This window comes from Tupaia chinensis, unplaced genomic scaffold, assembly GCF_000334495.1.
Source record: "Tupaia chinensis unplaced genomic scaffold, TupChi_1.0 Scaffold000249_1, whole genome shotgun sequence".
Lineage (NCBI taxonomy): Eukaryota > Metazoa > Chordata > Mammalia > Scandentia > Tupaiidae > Tupaia > Tupaia belangeri.
This window is the reverse complement of record NW_006159728.1, coordinates 1234559-1248582: the sequence shown is the minus strand read 5'-3', so window position 1 is coordinate 1248582 and position 14024 is coordinate 1234559. Positions and strand designations below refer to the sequence as shown.

General features: G+C 45.0%; 1 protein-coding gene across 1 annotated transcript in view; it reads left to right on the top strand.

Moving 5' to 3' along the window:
* EGFR (epidermal growth factor receptor) overlaps positions 1 to 14024 on the top strand; it is a 145176-nt gene that overhangs the window by 102490 nt on the left and 28662 nt on the right. Inside the window, exons 16-20 of the mRNA XM_006148918.2 lie at positions 859 to 1016; positions 5409 to 5447; positions 8962 to 9103; positions 10228 to 10350; positions 11330 to 11428. Of these exons, the coding sequence (XP_006148980.1) occupies positions 859 to 1016; positions 5409 to 5447; positions 8962 to 9103; positions 10228 to 10350; positions 11330 to 11428 (561 nt within the window). The remainder of the gene's footprint in view (positions 1 to 858; positions 1017 to 5408; positions 5448 to 8961; positions 9104 to 10227; positions 10351 to 11329; positions 11429 to 14024) is intronic.

The window sequence follows — 14024 nt, the reverse complement described above, 5'->3', positions numbered from 1 at the left end:
GGTTGGTCGCCGCTCGTGTGGGTCTCTCCTCTCTCTCTCTCTCTCTCTCTCTCTCTCTCTCTCTCTCTCTTTCTCTCTCTCTCTCTCTCTCTCTCTCTCTCTTTTGTGAGCACACCTGTCCCGTAGCAAAAACTGAAATGCTAATAATAATAATTGGTGGTATTTAGTCATCTGGTGGCCCTGGTTCTGGGCATGCTCATTTCTTCTAGTGGACAGCAGGAGTGAGACAGGAGAGAACTCAGCGAGGGGAAAACCCTTCCCTACTGTGCTGTCTTGTTTCCCGTACAAAATGTGGAGTGCATGCCTTAGGCAGTTCCAATGTTTTCACCTCTGTGAGTTTGGCAAAGGCGTCCCAGATTTTACAAACAGAATCACATTTAGCGTATTACACAGTCTCCGATGCAGCCACTGTCGTGCTCACCTTCGTCATCTTATCCCTGGAGAAAGGTCCATGTGGCTTTTTGTAAATTCACCTCTGCAAGTCTGGCTTCATTCGGAGCTTCCCTTCATTTTCCCACAGGATATGCAAGAAAGACTCTCAGCAGTAAGAATATATATCCACATGCAGGCCAGTCAGGTTGGCTTTGACAAGGAGAAACATGCCTAATGGGTTAAGCAAAATGCAGGAAACCAGAGCATGGTTTCCTTTACGTTTGTGGATGTTATGTGTGCTTAAAGTCAGGAAGACTACGCTAGCTGCTGGCAGTGCAAGCGCAATCACAGAAGAACTTGTTTTCTACTTTAGGGACTTCTGTCATTGGGATTTTCCTCCTGCACTTAGAAGCGTAAGTGAAAAAGTTCATTCCGCTTAGAAAAAGCAAGGGACCTACATGAATGTTTTTTTCCACCTGGGTGCAGGGACCAGACAACTGCATCAAGTGTGCCCACTTCATTGATGGCCCTCACTGTGTCAAGACCTGCCCAGCTGGAATCATGGGAGAAAATAACACCCTGGTCTGGAAGTACGCCGATGCCAACCGCGTATGTCACCTGTGCCATTCCAACTGCACCTATGGGTAAGTGCAGGCTCCAGGCCTAGAGAAGAAAATGCAAAAGAACAGAATTTTACAATCTCACAAATTCACGGGTTGGAAATGTGTCCAGTTTCCAGGCCATAGATCAGAGGTTGGTCTTTGAGTCCCTCACTGCAGGTGTTTGGGTCTTGGTTTTGGCATCAGTGAGAGCATGCTCCTGGCAGATCTGTATGCTGGAAGGTGCACCCCTGCCTCTGCCTCTCCTGATGCTTCTAAGGCCAGGGCTGTGTTCCGCCAGGCTGCGTGTCCAAACTGGAGAGAAGTGAGCGATGGAATGAGGGCATAGGGCCTGGCAGCTGCCACCTCTGCCTCTCCAGAAGTTTCTAGGGATCTCTCCAGATGGCTAGCGCTAGTATGGAGACTAATTTTTGTTGTTGTTTTGCACTGAATAAAGGGTCACATTGCCTGGAATGTTGCTTTAAGACACTTTCTTAGCTGGCTGACTGTTAAGCTGTTACTACATGAAGTTAAGTTGTTTTGACTGGAATTAGCAGCCTCGCGCTGATTGGATGTTATCTGTTTTCCGCAATAATAAATTCGCAGTCTAGCCAGATCACACCCCGCCATCAGAAAGAGAAGCTGAGCTGTCTTATCTCATATGTCATGTCTCCTTGTAAGTCTCCACGTCCTAATCTTGTTAGGAATTGTTACTTTCTCTCTCTGGACCCATCTCGTACTAGTCGTGTGACCTTGGGCAAGAGTCTTATTTTCTCTGTGCCTCCCTTTCTTCATCTGCAAGTCCGGATGATATGGCATAGCTTAGATGACGTTTGTGGCTGTGAATTACTGAGTGAAATGTACTCAAAATAGTGAGCTCACAGGGTGAGCACCAAGCAGTGGTAACCTGGTGGTGGGCGGGTGATGGTGGTGACTGAGTCATGTAGATGATTTACGATGTTTTCAAGGTTCGTTTTTGTTTTGTTTTGCTTACTTAAGAGAGAAACAGAGAGACAGGGGTCGTGAACACAATCTTTGTGCCATAATCCACCCCCTGCTCTAGCCAGTCCCAGATCATAGGCACGTGTGTGCTCTGTACGTTCAGGGAGGTCTCTGGATGCAAATCGAGGGCCATCCCACATGATCAACCTTGAGGACCTTCTCATTACCACCACACTGCCACCCAGCTTTCATGATTAGGACTTTTCTATGTGGACAATCGTATCATCTCCAATAACACTACCATGATCTCATTTCTAAAAGCTTCAAATCGTAGTATAAGGGACTGGAATTACTAGGATAAGATTAGACACCGCGATAGTGGACATCAGAATTCTACATTTGATGATGACGGGAGTGGTCATAATGTCTCAACACTGAGAACAGTATTTGCTCTTAGTATGAGATACTGATTATCTGCTTAAGGAAATGGTCCTCTCTATCTAGTTTTGAACTAATTCTTAATATCCAGAATGGATTCTGAACTCACTAAATACTAAAACTTACTAAATACTCTTTGGTATCAATTTAGGATTTTTTTCATACTTTTTCCCCTTTGGGTATAAGGCTGGTTATATTGCCCAATTTGTAAGCTCTATAAAGTATAAATTGTGTTAAGAGACCAACAGATGCCATAGTGGTTATGTCACTGGACTCCCACATGGCCAACTGTAGTTCAAGTCTCAGACCCACGGCTTGAAAATCATACCAGGAGCATGTGCATGCTCCCAAGATCCCATGGGAGAGAATGGAGGAGAAAGGATTACAGGATAGCCACCCCCCTGGGGAGGGTGACCTCTCACTTTCCCTCTTGCTATTTCTCTCTCTTGCGCTCTCTCTCTCTCTCTCTCCCTCCAACAAGCACACATGCCCTATTGCAAAAACCTCTTAAAAATAAATAAATAATAAAATAAACCATGTTAGTTTTTCATTGGATTTGTTTTTTGAGAAATTTTGGAGCAAATTTTCTAATAAAACAATTCTACTAGCTGTATGAAATAAATGTATCTTCTCCCTTTTTCCTATGTTTTGGAGATAAACGTGTATATATCAGGGTATTTCAGAATGTTTGTGGAAAATGTAATTGAATTAATAGTTTATGTTGGTGTAAAAAATTTGAAATTCATGCCTCATTTTTTCATGATACAATCTTCCATGAGCTGAAGACCTCCTTGTAAGTGATAAAGGGAAAGTTTCTTTGAAGTTTTATCTTGATAAATTAAACTAAATAGTATGAAATTTTACCTATTTTAGTTATATGTGACAACATTCACTAGTATGTATTAATTCCTTACCAACAAGAGTAAATCGAATAGAGGACAGACAATCATTTTTCTGGCAAAATGAATGATGGAATGATACAGCCTTCGTAACTTTATATTCAACAATTATTTCTGCAAAATTACACAAGGGTGTTAGCCGCGTTCCCCGGGGTCTGGAAATCTGATTCTCACATTGCCCTCTCTCCCAACCTGTGGGTTGCTGTCCTTGTCAGTGTACACAGGCCTGCCTTTTCCCCAAGTGTGACTGTTCCAGGTTCTTGTCAGCAATCTCTGCAATTTTCCAGAAGCACTTTCGAAACCTGCACAGAACCTGCATTTTGTCCGAACTGCGTCGTTTCTATATACACTCACTTTCCAGGGTGTCCACGGTGTTACCAGCCAGGGAGAGCTGCCAGGCATGGCGGGGGACACTCCAGTGAGAAGGGACTCAGTTTGAATAGGGCCTAATTTTATCACTGATCAGTTCACTAGTAAATGCTATTTATCTTTGCCTATGTTGGTGTCCCTAGGGATAACGGAGGACACAATAACCAAGCTCCCCTGTGTGTTTCCACTGCATGAAGAAGCCACTTTGTTCGGTTTATGGCAGGGTGTATCAGTCAATTATGTTGCGAACTGGAACACCGGAGACTGGGTGATCTATAAAGAATGAAAGTGTATGTGGCTTATGATTCCGGTAACTGGGAAGTCCAGAAGCTTGGGCCTGGTATCAGAATGGCCTCTGCTGTTATTGTTACAGCATTGCTGAGAAAAGTAGGCCGGTGGGCAGCCTGAGAAAAAGGAAGAGAGGTAGCAGAATTTTTCCACTTTCTCTTTGTCCCTCCCATGCTCCCAGCCAATTAGATGGTGCCCACCAACGTGAAGGCAGTTCTCGCTCTTAAAGGTCTCACCGCCTTCCAGTACCATTACATTAGGGACCAAATTCCAACCCGTGAACCCTCAGAGGACAAGCCATTACCTACACCTCAGCACAGGGAAGACGCGTCATCAGACACCACGAAAGTGGGGGAGTCCAGACCCTCAGAACCAACAAGAATAGGGTGTGGAGATCACAGTTGTCTACTAAGGGAAAAGAGCTTTTAAAAAATGTTAAGGGCAGTGCCCAACACGAGTTTCCCAAATCCTCTTCGTATTTTTGAAATGCAATTGTTTGTATTTCCCCAGGCCGTGAAATACGGCTTTCGAAGCTAATGTATTCTGCCTTTATAGACCATGATCCTATAATCAAAATAACTGGTGGTGGATTCACACTTACTTAAGACAAGTCCTGTTTCTTCTGCATGTCGGACGTTTCAGCTGGAACTGGAGAGGCCAGCTCTGCCCGACTTCCTGGTTTGTCACCGTGGCCCTCCTCCCAGCTCTTAGGCTCAGGCCTTCACTTGTCCTTCCTGCTCTCCTTCAAGGCTGTTGGTTGCTCATTCTGTCCACTTCCTTCTCTCTCAGAAGCAGCCTTTCAAGGCTGTTGGGTGCTCATTCTGTCTACTGTCCATTTCCTTCTCTCTCAGAAGCAGCCTCCCTTCTATTCCCTCACCGCCAGGTGACTGTTCAAAGAGCAGGCTTTGCCGTCAGCCTGTACTGTCTGCACTGCCAGCCCACCCCGCCGTCCCAGCGGCCGCAGTGTTTGTCTCTGGTCTTCAGTGCCTCTTCTCCCCTACCCAAAGGAACATTCTAGAGCCAGCTACACAACAGCTATATATTGCCAAAAGTAGTCTGCCTCTGAGGAAAGGTTAATGCTCAATCTATGCCACAGAGTAGACTCTCAAAAATATTTGCTGAGTGAATGAACAAATGAATAAATGAATAAGAAATTATGAACCACCACGCTAAAACTGAGACACACTGTTAATTTAATGATCTCAGATGAATTTAACAGATATTGCCTTACGATTTAATTTTTTAAAAAAAAAGAAAAAGAAAGATATGCCAGAAAAGTAGAATGAGAAAAGTGTGTTTCTTTTTTTTAATTTACTTTTATTTATTCATTCATTTATTTTCATTCGACCAGAGAAAGACAGACACACAGAGAGAGGGAAAGTGAGAAAGCAAGCCAGCAGGTCTCGGACTCGAACTGGTCAGCCATGTGGGAATGGCCAGTGCCTTAACCACCATGCCACCTGCTGGCCTGAAAAACGTGTTTCTATTTTGATTTCTACAGATGTGCTGGGCCAGGTCTTGAAGGCTGTTCAATCAATGGGTAAGTATTCAGCTTCATGCCTAGTGGAGCCTAAAAAGTGACTGTGAGTTCTGTGAACAAGGATAATCCTTGCCTGTATTTCTTTTTCTTTTCTTTTTTCTTTTTTTAAGTTGATTTATTTCTTCCATAGTAAGGAGTGACAGAATGAGAGAGTGAGGCACTCCCAGCAAGGTCCTTGTGCCTCCAGCCCCAGCCAGCCAGGTTCAGGGGCACTTGCACGTGCTTGGCACATACAGGGGAGCCCCAAGACATCAACTAGGGACCTTCCCAAGTGGGCCCAGTTGTGCTACCATTGTGCCACCATTTGGTCCCTTTTTCCTGCATTTCTGATTCTCCTCTGTCCTTGTCAAGATCTTATATCTCCTCTGGGACAGCCAAGGCCTAGAATAGTGAACCTGCTGGTTCCGCCAACCTCCCCCATACTGACTCTTCTTCAGTCTGGAATGTGGGAGGTGGCGTGCTGGGGCCTGCCCCACCAGAAGCTGGTATGCAATGCCTAGCTGCTTCTCCAACTTCTCCAGTTATACTCATTTTGCTGGATATTCCTCTTTTCCAAGCTTCTCTTCTTGTCTCACTAAGCCCATTGGTCCTAACACAGCCTGAGTGAATGGTCTTTCTTTTCAAAGACAAAGCTCCAACTTGGAGGATTCTTTCTCCTTATTTATTTCACCACACATTCACCAAACTTCCAGGCACCTCTGCCATTTCCTGATCATGTCTTCAAAATCCCTCCCTTATCAGCCCTACCTCAACTCCAAGGAACTCCTTCACTGCAAATTCATAGTACTAGCTGATCACTGCTGCCATTCGATATGTTACAGAGAACGGAGGGGCCAACTCTGTCACCTAGTGATTAAGGGAACCCGATCCCACACGGCCAACTCAGCTCAAACACTGACCCCTGGTGGGTTGAAAACCACGTTGAAGGGCCTGCTTCATGGGGAGACGCCAGCTGCTTCTCCGACTTTAGTTATGCTCATTTGGCTGGATACTCCTCTTTGCCAAGCCTCTCTTTTACTGGAGAGCCAGCAGGTAGTATGGTGGTTAAGGTGCTAAACTCCCACATGACTGGCCACGATTCGAGTCCCAGATCTGGTGGCTTGCTCTCTCTCCTCTCTCTCTCTCTCTCTCTCTCTCTCTATCTCTGTGTGTGTGTGTGTGTGTGTGGTGTGTGTGTGTTTGTGTTCCTCTCTGGTGAGCACACATGTGCTATAGCAAATTTTTTTAAAGTACTAATAATAAATAAAGTTAGATAAATAATTCTTAAAAAAAATTGTTTTAAACACACTGGACATATGGACCAGCAGTTAGCGTAATGACTATGTCGCTGGACTCCCACGTAGTCGACCGCGGTTTGCATCCCGGACCCGGTGGCTTAAAACTCACGCCCGGCGCGTGTGCGTGTGTGCCCAAGATCCCGAGAGGAGAATGGAGGAGAAGGGATTGCGGCATGACCATCCCCCCCGGGGGTGATTTCTCGCTTTCTGTCTCTCTGTCTCTCTCTGTCTGTCTGGCGAGCGCACACACCCTATAGCGAAAAACCTCTCCAAAAAAAAAAAACACTGGGCATGTGTGTGTATGCGCCCAGAATTTCATCAGGATGATAAAGGAGAAGGGATTGCAATTTGACCATGTCACAGTAAGAGCTGCTTCCTTCCTCCGCAACTCCCCCCCCCGCCACCTTTCTGTCTCAGTCTCTCTCTGGAAAACACACATGATCTCTGAAAATTAAACAAGAGAGAGAGAAACAACAGAGGTATTTTCTCAGAGATAAAATCTCCTTTCATCTTTGTCTCTTCACCGAACCTAAGGACATCCAGTCACAATTTTCCTATCCACATACTACAACCTCAGCAATCTTAGGAATGAAGTTTTCCCTCACAGCCCCACCTTGAAACCAGTTAGTGAACCATTCTTTGCTTTGTTTACTCTTTTTAACTTTTTTTTTTCTCTCTTCTCACTCACCCTCACTATTGTGACTTCACCTGGAACACAGACTTTGTAATAATTATTCTGGACAGCTTCCTGTGTTCCCCTCAAAATACTAAAACTTGTCCATGCAAACTGCATGAACTGGGGACTGATATGCAAGAGATGACTAGCACTCCCTAATAAGAAAATGTTGTAAAGCATCATTTTTATGAAGTACATTTGGCAAACTTAAGAGAAATTTGTAAGGGCATTGGCACCTTCCTTACGTGCAAATGGCATTTCTAATTAATCTTTGATACTCATTAACATTTCCACCTGAAACTATAAATCAATTTGACAGCAGCGTAAAGAGGATAGTTATTTATGAATAATAACTGCTCTAAAACTCCAAATTCAGAATCACTAATTCAGATGGTTCTCTCCTGGTCAGATTGAAAATCTAACTTTTGCGTTTCTTCAGTCTGGTATTAGACGTGATGTCTGTGAGAGAGAGAAATTAATGTATCCCCATAGTTCGACATCGCTCACTGTGGCAAATGCATTTTGTGCCTGAATCCCACCACTTTATAACTCCCTTCAAGCTCATTTATACAGGAGCCTTGACAGCGTGGGTCCCCTTTGGAAAGCCAAGGCCTTCTAAAGGAAGCTCTACATTTCTGAGAGGGCTCTTCACCCTGACTGGCCAGGAGACAGTGCCTGGCTCGTGTGCCCAGACCACTGTGTTCAATTGTATGGAATTGCCTCTGGAGTGAACAAAATACAAACTCTCAGAAATCATTATTAACATCCAAATTAATTTTTTAATTATATATAACCTTAGGTTTGTTTTCTTTTTTTGGGGGGGGGGATTTTTTGCCATAGGGTACATGCACTCACCAAAGAGAGACAGAAAGAGAGGGAAAGTGAGAAATGACTTCTCCAGGAAGGATGGCCCTGCTGCAATCCCGTCTCATCCATCGTCCTCTTGGGATTTGGAACATGCACACACACACACCCGGCATGATTTTCAGGCCCCTTGAGTACAGGCCTTGAACCTCAGAGTCAGCAATGTGCAATCCAGTGCCTAAACTTCCTGCTAGGTCCTATATTTTCTTTTTTTAAGTAAGAGAGAGACAGAGAAAGAGAGAGTGATAGACACTCCCAACCAAGTCTTAATGCAGTGATCCAGCTGGCCTGGATCGTGGGCATATGAAGGCCTTGTGGGCTTAGAGAGGTTCCAGGACACAAACCGAGGACCTTTCCCATGTGGGTCTAGTGCCACCAGCTGGCCACGTATCGATAGATAAATAGATAACTTAACAGATTGAAAAATAATCAGCATGTGGAAAGTTAGACCTTGATTTTTAAAATCCAAGTTTTAAAAAATTTAACCAGAGATGGAGAGCCTGGAGAAAGTTGGAAGCAGTGCCCTGGAACTCTTAGTCTGCTTTCCTTCCTCCAGTTAGAAGCTAGACACTGTCTCAGTTTCTGAGATCATTTTAAATGATGCCAATGTATCAAAACACGCAGGAAATACGTCAGATGCCGGGGTCGTGGACTCCATCAGCAATCCTCACGCCCTTGTCTCTGCACCTCCCTCCAGGCCCAAGATCCCTTCCATCGCCACCGGGATTGTGGGCGGCCTCCTCTTGCTGCTGCTGGTGGCCCTCGGGATCGGCCTTTTCCTGCGCAGGCGCCACATCGTCCGGAAGCGCACCCTGCGCCGACTGCTGCAGGAAAGAGAGGTGAGCAGCGGGGCGGCGTGCCCCATGCCAGCGGCACCCCTCCTCTCCCAAGCCCTCAGGGCTCCAATAGGAAGGAAGGCCTTTCTCTGAAAACTTTCACTTTTACATTTTAGATACATAAAAGAATTGTTGGGCATTACCTGTTACAACAGGGAGAAGAAAAAAAATCTCTGAGTGTCCAATAATACCCAAGTGTTGACATTTTGGAACACTCATGTGATGAAAAGTGAATGTCTCTAGGCTCAAACAAAAGGCTGCCAGCCTGCATAGAGGCCTGTTTAAGATCCAGCACTTGTGTGCGTGTGGAGCCAGCCGGCTGGCTGGCCGAGAGACGTACAGCACCTTCTCGGGGAAGGCCCTGTGGTTGGAATAAGAAGACATTGCTTTGGAAATGTGGCCGTTTTGTTTCTCAGCACTTTGTGATCATTGTTATCCTTGACATTGTCATTAGCTGGCACTGTGTTTGAAGCTATTGTCCCCAAGAGGAGAGACCCACAGAAGCTCATAGGCAGAATGGTGCTTGTGGGTCGGCCCTATGGCCTAGTGGTTAAGGGAACTGGATTCCACATGGCTGACTGGTTCAAATCCCAGCTGCTGTGCTTGGAAACAGGTTGGGTATATGCACAAAATCCCAACAAGATCAGAAATACAGAAGAGGATGTGGTATGACCATGCCCCATTGGGGGATGCTTTCTTTCTCTCTTCCCTGCCTGTCTCTGGTGAACACACATGCCATGCCCTCTGACATAAAGAAAAAAAAAAGACATAATGGTACCTGACTACCACTATAGAAGAATTTTCTTCACCCAAGTTTTTCAGTCCAGCTCACTGGCACGGCACAGACGTAGACACTGATCTGTTGAAATGTACTGTTATGTCTAAAAGCATCGTATCAAGTCTCTGTTTCTATGATGTGTCGTTAAGTTCCTTAGGGAAGGCGTCCATTTCTCTTTAAGGAAGGTGTCCATTTCTCCTCAGGGAAGGCGTGCATTTCTCCTCTTGCACGAGCATTAGGGCCATTGGACTAAAGCATAGTACACGTGGCTAGCCGCTAGCTGCTCACGCTCTGGGCTCGCCCAGCACCACGTCCTGTCAGCCTCTCACGTCTGCTTCCTTGTCCACAGCTCGTTGAGCCTCTCACGCCCAGTGGAGAAGCTCCCAACCAGGCTCTCTTGAGGATCTTAAAGGAAACGGAATTCAAAAAGATCAAAGTGCTGGGTTCTGGAGCGTTCGGTACTGTGTACAAGGTAAGTCTTGCAGAGGCCAGCTCCCTGAAACTCAGGCTCTCTGTGACCCTCACATTCCAAGGGGTGAACCCAGAGTCCTCAGTGTGCTGGCCATAGAGAAGATATCATCTACTTTTTGTTTAGCTGAGGGTTTGGAAATTCCAACACGTTGCTCAAGTTATTGAGAGGAAATCTTTTATAACCACAGTGACAAACAAGTGGCCCTGTGAGACCTCTACACAAAACAAAAGCATTTTTCTGGAAGGTGTCATTGACCTTTCAGAGGGGTCTGTGGCACAGGCCAGGGAACATTTGAAGACAGAAGGAGTGTCAGCTGTCACAGCTTTAGAGCATTAGAAGAAAGCTCAGGTCAAAGCAGGTTCCTCTTAAATGTGTTTTTTTCTAGATTTTTTTTTTTTTTTGCATGAAGTCTGATTTCAGTTAGGCCAAGGCCCCACATCTTGAACTTCTAGAAGAAATGATTTATACTGATTTTATAACTGGCACAACCTTAGGGGGTTGTGTTTTGGGTTTTTGTTTTGTTTTGTTAATCTAGATGGTTACTCTGCTAATTGGAGCTGATAGCCTAAGTTTCCTGAGATTCTTGGCTCCCAGCAGTGTTGGCCTTGGAGAGCTGTGTCCCTGATGTCCCTCACCCACTAAGATTGTTTCACTAAAATATCCACTCAGCTCCAGCAGGACCCGTGGCCCAGGGACTAGAGGAGCTGGAGCCCACATTGCCAACCACGGTTTGAACTCCTGCTCCAGGGCCTTGAAAAACATGCCAGCTGTGCATGTGTGCCCAACGTCCTGAAAGGATAGAAAAGTGCGATGGGATTGAAGCGTGACCACGCCCTACTGAGGGTGCTTTCTCCCTCTCTCTCTGGAAAGCCCACACACCTGCTGTCAAATAAATAATAATAATATCCACCCAGCTCACATGACAATATATTGCATGGTCTGCCAGTTGCCAGTAATGTCTTCACTCTCTTTGTCACAGGGACTCTGGATCCCAGAAGGTGAGAAAGTTAAAATTCCTGTGGCCATCAAGGAATTGAGAGAAGCGACGTCTCCAAAAGCCAACAAGGAAATCCTCGATGTGAGTTTTCTCCGTTGTTTCGAGTTGCCCAAGTCCTGCACCTGTTGTGGTGTATGGCAGTGTGTTAGTCTGATTTAGACGTTTTTCCATGCCACATTAGGAAGGTTCACTTTCTGTATCTCCTCTCCCCTAGCTATAGTAGGTATAAGTCTCTCCTCTAGTAGAGAAGACTCACCTTCCTCTCTGTTAAATCCCTGCAAGGAGGGAAATGTGTAATTGCCTCTCGAATGTCGAGCAAGCATCTCGGGTCTGCTGGCTTGTCTTCCTACCTACGTGAGGTGTCAGTCTCAACAGTTCCTTTCGTGCATTATCACAATAGCTATTCCTGGTAGGCCCTGGTGTAGGTTTTAAGCTTAATATTTTGGGGACGAAGAAATGAAGCATAAGGCAGGATTCGAGCCCATGGTTATTTCTGAAACTTACCTTCAGTTTGCTTCATCAAATTCCCTTATCTTTGAAATGGCTTTTGTTAAAGGAGTCGAAGACTAACACCCTGATGCCTACTGTAAACTGTTATCCACCTTCTGTACTTACACCCTACATTCTTTAAATGTTACTGTCCAATATCTGCTAATTGTTACTTTGCGAAGTGTCTTTGGAGCATTCCACAAGATGAGAACAATGTTTGTTATTTTATTTTATTGACCTTTCTTCGCCTTCTGTGGACAGTTCCTAGCCAGCCATGGGGCTTCCCTTTTTGGCAGGAGCTACCCCAGAATGTGACAGAAGCCCGATCAGCACTGACTCAAGCTCGCTGCAAGTTCAAGTTCTTGCTTTTGTTCCAAGGCAGGGCACTTGGAAGAGGAGGCAGAAGGGGCTGAGCCAGTGGGTTGGTAAAACAGACTCAAAGAAAAGGAAACCTGGCTAGACTTATGTCCTCAAAAATCTAAGGAGTTAGTTGACCTTACAGCCACGAAGGGCAAAAACTGGATGGTAACATTCCCCCCCTCATATCTAACACATAAGAATATTCAGAAAGTAAAGCAAACATGGACCTTTTTAAACACTTGTTGAAACACATTGTATTTCCCAGTAGCAAAACATTCTACACTTTCGTTTGCTCTAGGCAGCTTCATCTTTTTTATCTTTTTCATTTTTCTCTACGTTTCTTTAAAATTTGCATTTAATCACTGTACATCTTTACAGCGTACGAAATGGTTTTTTCCAGCATGAATGCAGTGCATATCAATCAAGTCACAGATATTACCATATACATTATCATCAACAGATAACTTGTCATTCTTGTGTCTGTTAAATGGTTTTCTTCTTCTGATTCCATAGTGAGGAGAACTGGCACCCTACTAAATGAAAAATGATGTACCAGTATGATGCAATAGAAAATCTTACATGTTCTTGATATATTTATCCAGCAAAATTATCTTCCATTTGAACGGTTTGCAAATCACTGTCAGGTCCTATTAGCATGATGTCAAATCCTGTTAACATAACCACGAGAAATACAGATAGACAAAGGAGTTATGAATTTCGTTCACTTGCAAGCCCTAGCCTCAACCTACACTGTTAAAAATATATATATTTCTGCAGAATTTGCAGCCATCATTCATATTTTTTATTCATTCAAGACAGCCTAATAAATGATACAAAATGATGTCAAAATGTGAATTTCAGGAGTATTTGTAATGCGGGATGGTTTTGAAGTATTCTAAAACAATAGCTAAGCTTTGGGAAGGAAGTAGTTTTCACTGAAAATCTTGCCCAAGACCTTTCAATTGGAGGAAATGTGCTTTTGTGGGGGAGGAGTTTGGGCTGGGGAAAAAGTAAAGCTTGAAAGCTAAGTGCGCCCAACAACTGGAGGTCCCTGTTCTGCCTCTTGCCCTTCCTCTCTTGGTCTCCGTTTCTCTCTCCATTACTTTGTGTCCTTTTTCTCTGTTCCTTTAGTCTTTTGCTCTCTCCTCAGTACCAGGTGTTAGGGCCATTACGGTTAGTGAGCAATCAGCTATAGGCTTTCTCCTTTGCCCGGCTCTCCGAGCCACTGACTGGACGTCAGTGCAGGGCTCCGTGCTGACGCTGGAGAGCCCTCTGAGAAAGGGGAAAGCTGAAGGCAGTGGTTTCTGCTAAAGGAAGCACAAGCCAGCAATTTCCAGGCCAATTTCAACAGCGAGCTAAAAAGCACGTTCACCCTGTGACAGGACAGATGGAGGGCTGAGAGTGTTCTAGACGTACGCGCTCGGCTGGTAAATGCTTCGACAGCCGGATGCTGTGTCCCCTCCAGGACAGGAGTACCTGCAGATGCGGCTTCGCGTGGTTGTCAGTGGCTTCATTCACTGGCAAGTTTTCAAAATGTAGGGGACAGCCTTCATTCGTAAGGCTAGACACATGCCGCTCCTAAAGAGTTTACTCTCCAGTGGAATCCTTATTCCCGGTTTGTAATGTAAAATAATTTTGTGATACTGTGTTCATAATATAAAAGGGAAAAAATGTCCTACTTGAAAATAGAGAAACTAAGCTCTCAGAGAAGCACATGATCTGAGAGACAAACAAGAAGAACCAAAAATCATGTCAGCGATTAGGACAAAATAATAGGCCTTCAAGGTCATCAGCGCCTCAGGGACGTCCCTGCGGCGGGGCCCGGGCG